We start from the raw sequence: 14,861 nt of genomic DNA on the forward strand, positions 1-14,861 counted from the left end.
ATACAAGAGCCTGAAAACATACAGTAAACAGTTTAAGAACAGCTGTTCTGAATGCACGATGAACCCCAGTACACTAGCTCACTAGTTTTGCTCTTTTTTGCATTACTTACTTAATTCTGTTTTCTTTATATATTCTTCCTATTGTAATTTATAGTTTTTATGTACTTCACTGTACTGCTGGTACAAAACAACAAACTTCACAAAGCATGCCAGTGGTACTAAACCTGATTCTGATTCTAAAGTAAGGTTCTGTAGTTTAATCTCAATTTGAACAAATCCAGTAATTTTCAGTTTCCGATGTATCCAACAGACTGAAAAACTGCGTAAGCAGAAGTCCCAGAAGGTGATAGATGGGGGTAAACATCTTGTCAGCATCCTCAGAACAAATAAATCCAACTCTCAATCTTCTAAATGAAAAATAATGGAGGCCTGCATTGCCCATAGATCATTCCTCACTCTATTTTTATACCGAGTTAACCTTCTATAAGCAGCCTCCTAGGCATTTCTCTGTACGATTGAAGCAAGACTTCCCTACTTCAGTCTCCATTGTCCTGTAAAGTCAATTTTCCGTTTGTTTTCCTCGGTACTACCTTAGAGTCAGGGCCAAACAGAACAGGAGCAGGCCCTTTGACCCCACCAGTCCGTGCCGGCTATGTTGGCCAATGAGACAGTCCCCTCTGCTTGCATTTGAATTGTAGCCCTCTAAGCTTCTCCTACCCATGTAATTATCTGGATCAGTACATGAATAGGAGAAATTGTACTTGTCTAGGGTTTTACAATGTTGTTAGTGTGCCTACCTCAACTGCCATTTAGACCAGAAGACCATAAAATATAGGAGCGGAATTAGGCCATTTGGCCCATCGAGTTTGTTATGCCATTTCATCACGACTGATCCATTTTACCTCTCAGCTCCAATCTCCCACCTTCTCCCTGAATCCTTTCATGCCTTGATCAAACAAGAATCTATCAAATTCTGCCTTAAATATATGTAAAGACTTGGTTTCCACTGCCCATCTGTGGAAATGAGTTCCACAGATTCACCACTCTGCGGCTAAAGAAATTCCTCCTCATCTCCACTCTAAAAGGATGTCCCTCTATTCCGAGGCTATGTCCTTTGGTCTTAGATGCCCCCACCAAACCACAGGAAACCTCTTCTCTAAATTTACTCTATTGCAGCCTTTCAACATTTGATAGGCGTCAATGAGATCCCACCCCCCTCATTTCTGGCAGTTCATTCCAAACTCACACCCTACTCCCTTGAAGAAGTTGCGCCTGATGGCCATCTTAATCTCTCACCTCTGATCTTAAACCAGTGCCCTCTTGTTTTTTAGCAACCCCTCCATGGGGAAAAATGTCTCGCGCTATCTATGCTTCTCATGATCTTATGTACCTCTATTAGGTCACCCAACAATCTTCTACATTCTAGATCTAGAGAATTAAGTCCTAGTCAATGCAACATCTCCTTATAACTCAGGCTCCCAAATCCAGACAACATCCTGGTAAATCTTTTCTGTACGCTTCCTTGTTTAATATCGTCTTTCCTGCAACATGGAGACCTAAACTGTATACATCACTCCAAGTGTGGCCTCATCAATGTCTTATATTACTACAACATAACTTCATAACTCCTACACGCTTATTCCTTGTTGGATCTGACTGTTTAATTCTAGAGTTCAACTGTTCAATTGTTATTTTCTTTGCAGTTTAACAATTAATTATCTGCTTGTATTTTATATAATTACTTATATACCAGTAACTGCTTACTATGATTCCTATAGTATGCATATAACTGTTTAATATAAAGTATAACTCTGAAAGCTTCTTTGTTCTGCATTAAGTGTATAAGTGTTTTCTCACTGGTTAACTTAGTACTGCAGTATTGACAAAATGCTTTCTAACTGGTGAATTATTATCTATGGATTTGAATAGAATTTTTCTTATCTCTCTGGGTATAAAATAGTTGTTTTGTTTCAGTTGCCATATTCTTTTTCCTGAGTTTTCCCTGTCACTGTCCAGTCTTCTTCTCTTCTATCAACTCTTCCTAAAACGATTATATTGCAATGTTTTGTGTCTCGATCCTGAATTTTGAAGGAACTGTGAATTTAAAAATTAGAATCCATCATCTGAAAGGCCTAGATAGAGTGGATGTGGAGAGATTGTTTCTCATCGTTGGGGAATCAAGGATGAGAGGGCGTAGCCTCAAAATAGAGGGATGCCTTTTTAGAACAGAGAGGAGGAGGAATCCTTTTTGGTCAGAGGATGGTGAATCTGTGGAATTCATTGCCACAGGTGGCTACGGAGGCTAAGTTGTTGTGTATATTTAAAGCAAAGGTTGACATGTTCTTGATTAATCAGGGCGTCAAAGGTTACGGGGAGCAGACAGGAGAATGGGGTTAAGAGGGTTAGTAAATCGGCCACAATTAAATGGTAGAGCAGGTTCGATGGACTAAATGGCCAATTCTACTTCTATGTCTTATGATCTACTGTTTTGTGCTTCATGTACATGATATCCGTCTCTAAGAAAAAAATTATCTTTCATCTTTCTCTATTTAAACATTGATTCTGATTTTTCATTCCCCTGACTAAAGTGAAAAACCTTACATAGTTCCATGTTATACGGCATCTGCCAAACATTTACTCTCGTCCCATCTAACTTACCTATCTCTCTTTGTGAACCACTCCTATTATTCTCACAGGTCACCTTTCATCAGTATCTTTGGCTACAATAAACTCAATCCTTTTATCTAAGTCATTAATGTTGTCTGTAAATAGTTGAGATCCCAGATCAGTGGCACTCCACTAGCTGCAACTTAACAACTGAAAATGAGCCACTTATCCTGACTCTGTTTTCACTTAGTAAGCCAATCCTCTGTTCATGCCCATCATGTGTGCATGAATCTTTTATTAAATCAAATTTGGAAATCCAAATAGACCACAGCCAACAATCTTCTTTAAGCACACTGCTTGTTAAATTCTTATAGAACTCTGGTGAAAAAATATTTTCCTGTCATATATCTACAAGAAAGATATCAATAAGATTGAAAGAGTGCAGAGAAAATATACAAGGATGTTGTCAGGATTTGAGGACCTTCTCCATTATGTGACATTTCTACCCTGGGAGAAGGATTCTGACTCTCTACCATACAACATTGGAATAGAATTAGGCCATTTGGCCCATCAAGTCTGCTTTGCCATTCCATCATGTCTGAATTACTATCCCTCTCAACCTCATTCTCATGCCTTCTCCCCATAACCTTTGATGCCCTGACCAATCAAGAACCTATCAAGTTCCATTTTAAATATAGCCAATGACCATGCCTCCACAGCCATCTGTGGCAATGAATTGCCTGGTTTCACCACCCTCCATTGAAAGAAATTCCTCTACATCTCTATTCTAAATGGACCTCCCCTTCTTTTGAAGCTGTGCCTTTAGTCCCAGCCTCCCCCACTATGGAAAACATCCTCTCTGTCTAGGCCTTTCAACATTCGAATGGTTTCAATGAGATCCCCCCCCCCCCATTCTTCTAAATGCCAGCGGGTACAAGCCGAGAACCATCAAACGCTCCTCGCGCATTAATCATTTCATCCCCGGAATCATTCTTGTGAGCCTCCTCTGGGCATCTGACTCTATTTATTGCTGTCACTTTTCCATGTCTGTAATTTGCACTGAAACACCTCAAGGGCATGCAGGGCTCAATATCATTGTAAGATCTTTTACCGTGGTTTACTTTTGAACGAACTTGGCGCAGTCGTGCACAACCCAACAAAGTCCTGCTTCGGTTGTTGTAGAGATATGGCAGCAGTGCCTCTGCCATCCACTTAAATAGTTCCCCTGACCTGAAAGAGACAGAGAATCAGGTGGGCTCCAATGAAGCTCGTGGTTCAATACCTTAAACGGGGGCAATAATAGGAACAGGCTTAGAGTTGTCCTCTGATACCATAAGGGTCAACATATGGTGCATTGGCTTTCATTCGTTGGCGACTGAGATCAAAATTCACAAGGTAATGTTGCAGTTCTACACCTAGTGGCCACTTTATTAGCTACCTCCTGCTGCCTAACAAGTGGCCACTGAGTGCATATTAGTGATCTTTTGCTGCGTAGCCCATCCATTTCAAGATTTGACACGGTGTGTGTTCAGCGATACTCTTCTGCACACCACTATTGTGACATGTGATTATTTGAGTTACTGTCAGCTTGAACCAGTCTTGCCATTCTCCTCTGATCTCTCTCATTAACGAGACACTTTCACCCAGAGAACTACAGCTCACTAGGTGTTTTTTGTTTCTCGTGCCATTCTCTGTAAACTCTAGAGACTGGTGTGGATGAAAATCACAGATCAGCAGTTTCTGAGATATTCAAATTTAGGACCAGTGGTCATTCCACGGTCAAAGTCATTTAGATCACATTTCTTCCCCATTCTGATATTTGGTCTGAACAACAACTGAACCTCTTGACCATGTCTGCATGCTTTCATGCATTGAGTTGCTGCCACACAATTAGATTAGATATTTGTATTAACGAGGAGGTGTGCCTAATAAGCGGCCACTGAATGTATACACCACACTTGGAATATTGTGTTCGGCTCTGCCTGCCTCATTATAGGAAGGATGTGGAAGCTTTGGAAAGGGTGTAGAGGAGATTTACCAGGATACTGCCTGGATTGGAGAACATGCCTTAAGAGGAAAGGTTGAGCAAGCTGGGACATTTCTCCTTGGAGTGAAGGAGGATGAGAGGTGACTTGACAGAGGTGTATAAGATGATAAGAGGCATTGATAGAGTGAACAGCCGGAGTCTTTTTCCCTGGGCAGAAATGGCTAATACAAGAGAGCATGATTTTAAGGTGATTGGAGGAAAGTATGGGGGGGGATGTCAGAGGTGGGTTTTATTATACAGAGTGGTAGTCATGTGGAATCAGGGGTAGTGGCAGAGGCAGTGATATAGAGACATTTAAGAAACTCTTAGATAGGCACATGGGTGAAAAGGGAAAGAGGGGGCTACGTGTGAGGAATTGTTAAGTTGATCTTGGAGTAGGTGAAAAGGTCAGCATAACATGATGGGCTGAAGATCCGTATTATGTTCTGTGTTCTATCTTGCACGAGTTGCTCAGTGATTCCGTAAAATCTCGTGCCCATGGAGAGTAGGCTGGTTACCACGATGTGCTGAGATGTGTCCACATCTTTCTGCAGTTTCTTGTGGCAACTGCAGTTTGCTCATGTGTAGGGTAGTGGTACAGTCCGGGAGGACAATAAGACCATAAGACATGGGAGCAGAATTAGGCCATTTGGCCCATCGAGTCTGCTCCATCATGGCTGGTGTTCACTGGAATGTGGGCAGATTAAGATGGCATTGGTGTGTAATGGATTGTGGGTGCTGATGGTCAGCGGATTGGTCCTTGTGATTCTGAAGCAGGTCTTGCCTTAAACACCGACTCAGCACGCACGGTAAAGATGCAGTTGATAAGGTTTCAGATGATACCCGGTGACCCACCTTTTGATTTTCTGCAACTCCACCCCTCTTCTTACTCCGACCAGACCCTGTCGAATCGAAGTGTGCAGGAGGCGACTCTGGGCGTCTCTGAACGAGTCTCCGTAATTAATCAGCAAGACGACCAGCAGAAACAACATGTAAATGAGAAAGTTCTGGAAGAGAGGTTACAACGAGCTCAGTCAGTTACATTAAACATCAGCACAACCAAAGCAGTCAAGAGTCAGGTTTATTATCACTCTCACGTGTCGTGAAATTTGTTCACTTAGCAGCAGCAGTTCAATGTGATACATAATATACAAGAGAAAGTAATAATAAATAAATAGATAGATAGATAAATAACAGTATATGTATATTGAATAGATTAAAGGTTGTGCAAGAACAGAAATAATATATATTAAAAAAGAGAGCCCAGCACACCAAAAGGACACACAAAATGCTGGAGGAACGCAGCAGGCCAGGCAGCATCTATAGGGAGAAGCACTGTCGACATTTTGGGCTGAGACCCTTCGTCGGGACTAACTGAAAGGAAAGATACTAAGAGATTTGAAAGTAGGAGGGGGAGGGGGAAATGCGAAATGATAGGGGACGACCGGAGGGGGTGGAACGAAGCCGAGAGCTGGAAAGGTGATTGGCAAAAGTGATACAGAGCTGGAGAAGAGAAAGGATCATGGGACAGCAGGCCTCGGGAGAAAGAAAGGGGGAGGGGAGCACCAGAGGGAGATGGAGAACAGGCAGAGTGATGGGCAGGGAAAGAGAAAAAAACAAACAACTAAATATGTCAGGGATGGGGTAAGAAGGGGAGGAGGGGCATTAACGGAAGTTAGAGAAATCAATGTTCATGCCATCAGGTTGGAGGCTACCCAGCCGGTATATAAGGTTGCTCTAACAAACCTGCCCGCAAGAATATTGGTCCCTCTTCGGTTCAGGTGCAACCCGTCACTTTTGAACAGGTCATACCTCCCCCAGAAGAGATCCCAGTTATCCAAGAACCTGAATCCAAAATCCAAAAGGATTTTGTTTGGGTTCAATTCAAAAGCTCCTGTCTAGAAAGTAATCATTTTAAGTTGAAGTGTCTTGTGAAGCTGAATAATAATATCGACCTGTGCCTCACTGGCACATTGCGCAGCAACACTTGGCGTTTCTTTAACGATTGTCTGTTCTAACGAGGCTGAGTTGCTAGCTCGACGCTCAACCCAGCATGGATGCAAAGTGCGCAGGGAGACGGACGACTTGAGCCTGGGACCACTCTCCAAAGTCCGGTGTGGATGCCAACATGAAGTTAAAGTGAAAGATTAATGTATGAGGAGCGTTTGATGGCTCTAGGCCTGTATTCACTGCAGTTTAGAAGAAGAGGGAGTGGGGGTCTCATTGAAACCTACCGAATATTGCTAGAGTGAATGTGGAGATGATATTTCCTATAGTACAGGAATCTGGGATTAAGGGCACCGCTTCAGAATAGAAGGGTGTCCATTTAGACTGGAGAGCAGCTAGAAGTCTTGGTACATATTGGTACCAATGACGTAGGAAGGAAAAGCAATGAGGTCCTGAAAAGAGAATTTAGAGAGCTAGGTAGGAAGCTCAGAAGCAGGACCTCCTGGATAGTAATTTCTAGATTGCTATCTGTGCCATGCGCCAGTGAGAGTAGAAACAGGATTTGGCAGATAAATGTGTGTCTGAGAAGTGGGTGCAGGGGGCAGGATTCAGGTTCTTGGATAACTGGGAGCTCTTCTGGGGCAGGTATGACCTGTTCAAAAGTGATGGGTTGCACCTGAACCAAAGGGGGACCAATATTCTTGCGGGCAAGTTTGTTAGAGCTGTTGGGGAGGGTTTAAACTAACTTGGCGGGGGGGGGGGGGGGGTGGAAACCGGAGTGAAGGGACTCAGGAAAGGACAGATGGTAAAATGTAAAGATAGCATGCCTATCAGTCAGATTATCAGGAAGGGGGGGCAGGTGATGGGACTTAGTTGCAGCCAACCGGCTGAATTTCAAGTCAATAGGGATGCAGAGTCAGAAAGGACTGCAAATACAATTGTATCTAAATGCGCGTAGTATAATAAATAAAATGGATGATTTTGTTGCAATATTACAAATTGCCAGGTATGATGTTGTGGCCATCACTGAATCGTGGCTGAAGGATGGTTGTAGTTGGGAGCTCAATGTCCAAGGTTACGTGTTATATCGGAGGGATAGGAAGGTAGGCAGAGGGGCTGGTGTGGCTCTGCTGGTAAAGAATGGCATCAAATCAGTAGAAAGATGTGACACAGGATTGGATGATGTTGAATTCTTGTGGGTTGAGTTAAGAATCTGCAAGGGTAAAAGGATGTTTATGGCAGTTATATACAGGCCTCCCAAGAGTGGCTAGAAGGTGGACCACAGGTTACAGCAGGAAATAGAAAAGGTGAGTCAAAAGGGCAATGTTATGGTAGTCATGGGAGATTTTAACATACAGGTCGATTTGCAAAAATCAGGTTGGTAATGGATCTCAAGAGAGTGAGCTTGTTGAATGCCTAAGAGATAGCTTTGTAGAGCAGTTTTTCGTTGAGCCTACTAGGGAATCAGCTATATTGGATTGGGTGTAGTGTAGTGAACTGGAGACGATTAAGGAGCTTAAGGTAAAAGAACCCTTAGGAACCAGTGATCACAATATGATTGTGTTCAACGAAATTTGATAGGGAGAAAACAAAGTCTGTTGTAGCAGTATTTCAGTGGAGTAAGGGAAATTACAGTGGTGTGAGAGAGGAGTTGGCCAAAGTAAATTGGAAGGAGCTGCCGGCAGGGATGTCAGCAGAGCAGCAATGGGGTGTGTTTCTGGGAAAAATGAAGAAGGTGCAGGATCGATGTATTCTAAAAATGAAGAAATACTCAAATGCTAAAATAGTACAACCATAGCTGACAGGGGAAATCAAAGCTATTGTAAAAGCAAAAGAAAGGGCAGACAACTAAGCAAAAGTTAGTGGGAAGGTAGAGGATTGGGAGGTTTTCAAAAACCTACAGAGAGCAACTAAAAAAGTCATTAGAAGGGAAAAGATGAAATGTGAAAGCAAGCTAGCAAATAATATCAAAGTGGATAGTAAAAGTTTTTCAAGTATGTTAAAAATAAAAGAGAAATGAGAGTGGATATAGGAAATATATCCACTAGAAAATGAGGCAGGAGAAATAATAACGGGTGACAAGGAGATGGCTGATGAACTAAATGAGTATTTTGTGTCAGTCTTCACTGTGGAAGGCACTAGCAATATGCCTGATGCTGTAGTGTGTGAAGGAAGAGAAGTGGGTGCAGTCACTGTTACACGAGAGAAGGGGCTCTAAAAATTGGAAGGCCTAGAGGCACGTAAGTTACCCAGACCAGAGGAACTGCACCCTAGGATTCTGAAAGAGGTAGCATTAGAGACTGAGGTGGCATTAGAAATTATCTTTCAGAAATAATTGTACCCTGGTATTGTTCCAGAAGACTGGAAATTGCAAATGTCACTTCACTCTTTAAGAAAGGAGGAAAGCAGCAGAAAGGAAATTATAGACCAGTTAGCCTGACCTCAGTGGTTGGGAAGATGCTAGTGTCAATTGGTAAGGATGGAGAACTTGGTGACACACAACAAGATAGTACAAAGTCAGCATGGTTTCCCTCAGGGAAAATCCTGCCTGATGAACCTGATTCGAGGAGAATACAAGTAGGACAGATAAAGGAAATGCAGTGGATGTTGTATATTTGGACTTTCATAAGGCCTTTCACAAGGCTGCTTACCAAATTAACAGCCCATGGTATTACAGGAAAGTTACTAACATGGTAAGAGCATTGGCTGATTGGTAGGAGGCAGCAAGTTGGAATAAAAGAATCCTTTCCTGGTTGGCTGCCAGTAACTAGTAGTGTACCGCAGGGGTCAGCGTTGCGACCACTTCTTTTTATGCTGTATGTAAATGACTTAGATGATGGAATACATGGCTTTGCTGCCAAGTTTGGACATGATACAAATATTGGCGGAGGGGCAGGTAGTGTTGAAGAAAGATGCAAAAGGACTTAGACAGATTAAGAGAATGGACAAGAAAGTGGCAAATGAAATACAATGTTGGAAAATGCATGGTCATGCACTTTGGTAGTAGAAATAAGTGTGCAAAATATTTTCGAACTGAGGAGAAATTCCAGGAATCTGAGATGCAGAGGGACGTGGGAGTCTTTGTGCAGAACACCCTGAAGGTTAACTTGCAGGTCGAATCGGTGGTGAGGAAGGCAAATGCCATGTTAGCATTCATTTCAAGAGGTCTAGAATACAAGAGCAAGGATGTGATGCTGAGGCTTTATAAGGCACTGGTGAGACCTCACTTTGAGCATTGTGAACAGTTTTGGCCCCCTCATCTTAGAAAAGATGTGCTTGTATTGGAGAGGGTCCAGAGGAGGTTCACAAGGATGATTCCAGGAATGAAAGGGTTATCATATGAGGAACGTTTGATGGCTCTGAGTCTGTACTTGTTGGAATTCAGAAGGATGAGAGGGGATCTCATTGAAACCTTTTGAATGTTGAAAGGCCTAGACAGAGTAGATGTGGAAAGGATGTTTCCCATGGTGGGAGAGTCCAGGACAAGAGGGCACAGCCTCAGGAGAGAGGGGCGCCCTTTCAAAACAGAGATGTGGAGAAATTTCTTTAGTCAAACACTGGTGACTTCGTGGAATTTGTTGCCACATGCAGCTGTGGAGACCAGATCGTTGGGTAGAGATTGATAGGTTCTTGAATGGACATCGCATCAAAGGTTATGGAGAGGAGGCCAGGAACTGGGGATGAGGAGACAGAAAAAAAGGATCAGCCATGATTGAATGGCAGACCGGACTCAATGGGCCAGACGGCCTAATTCTGCTCCTGTGTCTTATGGTCTGATGGTCTTAGATAAAAGATGAGTAGGAAGTTCTTCAGCCAGAGGGCCAATAAATCTGTAGGAATTCATTGCCACAGACAGGTGTGGAGGCCAAGTCATTAAGTGTATTTAAAGTGGATATTGATAGGATCTTGATTACTAAGGGAGTCAGAGGATCCAGGAATAAGGTAGGAGATTGGGCTAACAGGGAATATAATTTAGCCATGGTTGAATGGCAGAATAGACTCGATGGGCTGAATTGCCTATTTCTGCTCCTTTCTCTTATGGTTTTCTGTCTACATTGGAAATGGATTTGGAATCGGTTGATTATTGTCACAGTGAAAAGCTTTCCTTGCATACTGTTCATACAGGTCAGATCATTGCACCGTGCACTGAGGCAGCACGAGGTAAAACAGTAACATAATACAGAATGAAGTGTAACAGCTGCAGAGAAATCACAGTGCAGGTGGACAATAAGGTGCAAGGTCATAAAGATATAGATTGTGAGGTCAGGAATCCAATTTATTATACTAGGAAACTACTTAATAATCATAATAAGATCCTGAATAAGTTACAGAGAGTAGCGTGAAAAACAAAATCCATGCAGTGAGCAGACGTTCTGTTGTTAAAAATGCCTTGTTTAGGAAAGAGATCAGAGGAGAATAGCCAGATTGGTTCAAACGGACGGTAACTCAAATAACCACACATTAATACAGTGGTGTGCAGGAGATCATCTCTGAACACTCAATGTGTCGAACCTTGAAGAGGTTGGGCTACAGCAGCAGAATACCACCCAAGTACTTAGACAATAAATTTATTTTGACTTTTGACAGCCAGAGCTGGAGGAGCATGGAGATCTAAAAGAATTGGCGAAGGCTTATGGACCCAAGCACCAGTTACTATTCCTATAAATAGATCTACAATTTAAAATATATAGAAAAAAATATTGAAATAACGAGCGTTCACCTTTCACTCTAATTAAATTCTGAACTTTTGTAGGCAGACCTTCTGACAGAGTAAAACGGTGCAGATGCTAGCCCTTTTGGCCCAACCCGTGCCCACCCAGACAGTCCCAATTTCCTATGTTTGGCTCAAATCCTCTCCATGTACCTATCCAAGTGCCTCTTAAATGATACCATTGTACCTGCCTCAACCACTTCCTCTGGCAGCTTGTTCTAGGCACTCACCACCATCAGCATGAAAAAGTTCCCTCTCGGGTCCCTTATGGGAGAGTTGAAATTTGGATCAGATACTGTATATACAATGTTATGGATTCAGGATCAACTTTATTCGTATATACATTTACATGTGTTAGGAATTTGCTGTGCGTGTTGGCCGACATGCCACAAAGTCAACATTCAACAATTATAAGAATAAAGAATTCTATAAAAAAATAAACTTAGAAGTTAAAGTACGGATATGGAATAAAATGTGCATAATTACCAGCACGTATTTACAATGTAAACAGATTATAAAAAGTGGTTTAAAATGTTTAGAGTGCAGTCACTGAGGTAGTAAACACACGAGTTTCTGCAGATGCTGGAAATCCAGTGTAACACACAGACAGACAAAATGCTGAAGGAAATCAGCAGGTCAGTCAGCAACTATTAAAAGGAATTAACAGTCAACATTTTGGGTTGAGACTTGATGAAGGGTCACAGCTCGAAACGTTGACAGTTTATTCCTTTCCATAGATGCTGCCTGACCTGCTGAGTTCCTCCAGCACTTTGACTAAGATAATAGACAGAGAGGGATGTGGGAAAACTAACTACCTCCACCCCCCCATTACCTCAATCTTTTGTATTGCACGTTTTTCTTAGCTTAAATAAAATAAATATTTTCATCTTATTATTAAAAGTAACAGTGTTTAGAACTTGCGGTCAGATCCAGCTGAACAATTACCCCAGCATAAATACAATCTATCTCACACTGGGGAGCTTCTGATTACAACGTGTTTTATTTATTGGTTGACTGAGATACAGCACGGAATAGGCAGTTTCGGCCCTTCGAGCCGCACTGACTAGCAACCCCCGATTTAACGGTAATCTAAACACGGGACAATTTACAGTGACTAATTAACCTACCAGCCGGTAAAGCTTTGGACAGTGGGAGGAAGCCAGAGGACCCGGAAGAAATCGACGCGGTCACGGGGAGATCGTACAAACTCCTTACAGACAGCGGCAGGAACTGAACCAGTGTCGCTGGTACTGTGCTAACCATTATGCTACCGTAGAAATGCTGTTAGAAGGTTGTGCCACCCAACTACGGTAAAAAGGAGTGGCATGGCGGCATTGCGGTGGTGAGCGTAACACTGTTACAGTGCTGGTGAGCACCGATCGGGGTTCAACTTCCACCACATCCCGTAGGGAGTTTGTACATTCTCCCCACGACCAGGTGCTTCGGCTTCCTCCCACATCCAAAAGGCGTACTGCTTGCGTTGGGATTAGTGAGTCACGGGCGTGCTGTGTTGATGCTAGAACTCTGGAGGCACTTGGAGGCTGCTCAACACAACCCTCGCTGATTTAATTTGACAGAAACACCACCTCTCACTGTATGTTTCAATGTTTCGATGTACATGTGACAAATAAAGCTTTGATCTTTAAGGACTGAATAAGCATAATGAACTGAAGCTGTGACCAGTAGTGCGCTTGGCCTGGCTACTTTGATGGCTCTGTTGATGGATCAGCTGCCGATTACTGCTGGCTTTGAAATTGGAAAAACTCACTAACGCAAACCATGAATCACTGCAGAATCATCTACTCCTGCCAAGTTCTCTCCCCCATCCCCTACCCCCATTTCAGTATTTATTTTGGCTACTGTTGGAAAATTAAACAACTACATCTTAGACCAAGCAATATGCAAACCCTGGTCTGTGGCTTTGGAAAAATACATTCTTCCTTCAGTGATAGCTTAAGTGAAGCATATTTCATTTTACTAGCAATTATATAAGGCTTGAGCTGATTCAGAGATTGCATTTTTGTTAAAAATACCCTAATTGCTAGAAATTTTGAAACAAAAATAACAGAACATGCTGAAAAAGACGCCAGGCAGTTAGCTGGAAGAGTGAAATACAGAGGCAGTTTATCAGAATTCATATTTAATTTCTCCTCTGGGTACTAGAACATCTTTATTACTTGCAGTTTAATCAACTTGTCATGTTTTGGTAAATACAAAAAGTCTGGAGGTCAAACAAGATATGCAGGAGGGTGGGGGGTAAGTTCAATTTCCATGCATCCCAGTTCGGTTCTCAGGTCCATAAGATCATAAGACATAGGAACAGAACTAGGCCATCTGGCCCATCGAGTCCGCTCCACCATTCAATCATGGCTGATTTTTTATTCTATCTCCTCCTCAACCCCAGTACCCAGTCTTCACCCTGTAACCTTTGATGCCATGTCCAATCAACAGCCTATCAATCTCTGCCTTAAATGCACCCAAAGACCTGGCCTCTCGAGCTGCACGTGGCAACAAACTCCACACATTAACCACGCTTTGGCTAAAGAAATTTCTCTGCATCTCTGTTTTGAAAGGGCGCCCCCCTCTATCCTGAGGCTGCTTTTCGGCGTTGTGGTTGCATGAAGTTATAACCAAATAGGTAGATGAAGAGAAGAAAACATGTGACAGGGGGCCCAGAATGTGGAATTGAAGATGAGGGAAGGGAAAGGGGGTAAATACTTGGAAGCTAGAGAAACTGACGCTCATGCCATCAGGTTTGAGGCTACCCAGCTGGAATATAATGTGTTGCTCCTCGAACCCGAGACTGTCCTCATTGTGACAATAATTACATATGGATGGATCATGGCTTGGTTGGCAACTGCTCTGCCCATAACCACAAGAAACCACGGCAAGTTGAGGACACAGCGCAGAAAATCACTAAAACCAGCCTCCCTGACATGGACTCCCCCTATACTTCTCACTGGCTCGTTAAAGCAGCCAACATAATTAAAGATCCTACCCATTACAGACATTCCTTCTTCATCCCCTCCACTCCCATCAGGTAGAAGATACTAAAGCCTGAAAACTTGTACCACCAGGTTCCAGGACAGCATCTATCCCACTGATATAACGCCACTGAACAAGTTCAAGTTCAGGTTTAATTGCCAGTCAACCCTACATGGATATAGCCAAATGAAACCGTGTTCCTCTGAAACACGTTACCAACGGCACATGGCACACTGCGAATAGCACATAGTACAAATAGAAAAAATACAATCACAGAGAACAAAAAAAAAGCCCACATCCCTGAGTGGCATGACTGTAGAATTGGTGGTGATTTTTCTACCAACGAGTGAGCACTGGAGAGCAGCACCAACAGGAGGGGCCAGCACCCAACCCAAGTCCAGATTCTAGCGCACCCTGCAGGGGTTCTACGGCACTGCAATGGCACCTCCTCTTTCGGTCCGCTGCACGAGCAAACCTGTGGCCTTGGCCTAGTCCTTGCCACAACCAAAACAATGCAGCTCCCCCCCCACCCGCCACTGTCAGTCTCACCAGTGAACCAGATTTGTAGTATTCTACAATTACCAA

The 14,861-nt window shown here is 42.9% G+C and overlaps 1 protein-coding gene across 1 annotated transcript in view; it reads right to left on the bottom strand.

Annotated features, from left to right (window-relative positions):
- pkd1a (polycystic kidney disease 1a) overlaps window positions 1-14,861 on the bottom strand; it is a 262,592-nt gene that overhangs the window by 27,152 nt on the left and 220,579 nt on the right. The window contains exons 39-40 of the mRNA XM_073060211.1: window positions 5,489-5,640; window positions 3,719-3,837 (exon numbers count right to left, since the gene is read on the bottom strand). Coding sequence (XP_072916312.1) covers window positions 3,719-3,837; window positions 5,489-5,640 — 271 coding nt within the window. The remainder of the gene's footprint in view (window positions 1-3,718; window positions 3,838-5,488; window positions 5,641-14,861) is intronic.

This window comes from Hemitrygon akajei, chromosome 11 (assembly GCF_048418815.1).
Source record: "Hemitrygon akajei chromosome 11, sHemAka1.3, whole genome shotgun sequence".
Lineage (NCBI taxonomy): Eukaryota > Metazoa > Chordata > Chondrichthyes > Myliobatiformes > Dasyatidae > Hemitrygon > Hemitrygon akajei.